The following is a 1,662-nucleotide window of genomic DNA, read 5'->3' as shown; positions in this document are numbered from 1 at the left end:
TTAATAATGTTTTGTGTCATTAAAAATATGTATTTTTGATGTACGTGTTTGTCACAGAATGTGTATCGCTCTGACCTGAACTACCTGCGTGGTGCCGCCTGGATCGCCACTGGGGCTCTGCAGATTGAAGGCTCCAAGAGGGCCACAGACCTCATCAGTGATGTGAGATGTCCTTGTTGTTTTTGGGGTTTTTTTGTTCCTCTTTTATCATTTTTTTGTGCACATACAGCACTATATGCTGCCCATGCCTACATGCAGGTCCAGATCTTAAAAAGTCCAATCTACAGTATATAGTTGTGTGTTGATACTCACTTTGAATGATGACTTCATTATTCAGAATACAAAGCGATGATTTCATTTATACTTTGACCTACAAAAACATAACAGGGGCTAACTTGTGATGGTTCTTCTGTAACAGAAAAATTACCGCCAGCAGCCGTACAACTTCAAGCACACCTCTGTCGCTGACTCTCCAGATATCGTCCACGCCAAACTCAGTGGACAGATCACAAATGAAGTGAGACAATAAGCTTATTGTTCTTAGTTCTGTTCTCATAAGCCTCCTCCAGGTTTTTCTATTTTGTTGTTTTTGATTTTCTTAGTTAATGATGATGATGATGATGATGATGATGATGATGATGAAATGTCCTCTATCTCTCTCACTCCCAGCGTTTGTACAAAGAGAAGGGGGTGAATGACCAACACAACTACACTATAACAACTGAGAGACCAGAGATTACACAAGCAAAGATCAATGCAGCCAACTTTAGCGAGGTACTCTTAGTTCCTGTGACCTCAGCACTGCACAACATCTGTAAACATCCATGACTCATTCTACTGTCTCTATGTGTGCGTTTTTTTTTTGTTTTTTTTTTAAGGTTAATGACCATTTGCTCTTTGTCTCTCTGCTGCAGATCAAGTACAGAGAGTCCTGGCACACCCTGAGGGCTCAGGGCTACAAACTCACCATGCAGGACATCCCCTTCCAGGCTGCCAAGAGCTCCACAGGCATCGCCAGTGATGTAAGAGACAAAAAACACAAAATATAGATGAATATTCATTGAAAATATCCACCTGAAGGGAGGCCACATGAAAATACCAAATGCATATATTAATATAAGAATACCATAAGAACAAGAATATAATAAAACACAACAACAAAGTAGACTGCATCAGAACCTATAGATGTTACTTTTTGCGTGTTCCTCTTGTATGGTGTTTTGTTATCGGTCTAAAACTGAAACTAACTCCAGCTGTAACCTCCGTCTCTCTGCAGTACCAGTACAAACACAACCACCTGCTGGAAAAGGGGAAACACATTGGTGTCAAGAGCGTCTTGGAAGACCCACGTCTCCTGCACTGCCTGCAGGCGGGCCGGCTGGCCAGCGACCAGGAATACCGCAAGGACGCACTGACAGCCAGCGGTCAGTACCACCTCACCCCAGACATGATTAATCTGGTGACGGCTAAGAACGCCCAGGCCCTGGCCAGCGATCAGGACTACAGGAAGAGGCTGCATGAGTACACAGTGCTTCCTGATGACATGAAAGTCAAGTGGGCCAAAAAGGCTTACGACCTGCAGAGTGAGGTGAGGGAACGAGATACAGAGAAAGGATGAGAGATCGTACTGATAAGGCAAACTCTGTGTACAAATGTTATTGC

At 43.4% G+C, this 1,662-nt stretch overlaps 1 protein-coding gene across 1 annotated transcript; it reads left to right on the top strand.

Annotated features, from left to right (window-relative positions):
• Positions 1–48: 48 nt before the first annotated feature.
• On the top strand, positions 49–1,641 carry LOC111665873 (nebulin-related-anchoring protein-like). The gene is made up of 5 exons (XM_023420988.2): positions 49–162; positions 419–517; positions 670–774; positions 915–1,022; positions 1,277–1,641. Exons 4-5 carry the CDS (start codon positions 969–971, stop codon positions 1,616–1,618), a joined length of 396 nt encoding a protein of 131 aa, XP_023276756.2. The 5' UTR covers positions 49–162; positions 419–517; positions 670–774; positions 915–968; the 3' UTR covers positions 1,619–1,641.
• The last annotated feature ends 21 nt before the right edge of the window (positions 1,642–1,662 follow it).

Source organism: Seriola lalandi, unplaced genomic scaffold (assembly GCF_002814215.2).
Source record: "Seriola lalandi dorsalis isolate HSWRI2012SDOR001 ecotype SW California unplaced genomic scaffold, Sedor1 jcf7180002002497, whole genome shotgun sequence".
NCBI classification, from domain to species: Eukaryota; Metazoa; Chordata; class Actinopteri; order Carangiformes; family Carangidae; genus Seriola; species Seriola lalandi.
Note: the sequence above shows the minus strand (reverse complement) of the source record. Positions and strands in the feature narration are given on the sequence as shown.

Excerpts from the sequence above, each read along its gene's own strand:
- LOC111665873 (XM_023420988.2), top strand. The coding sequence starts at position 969 with ATGCAGGACATCCCCTTCCAGGCTGCCAAGAGCTCCACAGGCATCGCC. Across the intron at positions 1,023-1,276 it reads CCACAGGCATCGCCAGTGAT|TACCAGTACAAACACAACCA; the intron begins GTAAGAGACAAA and ends GTCTCTCTGCAG.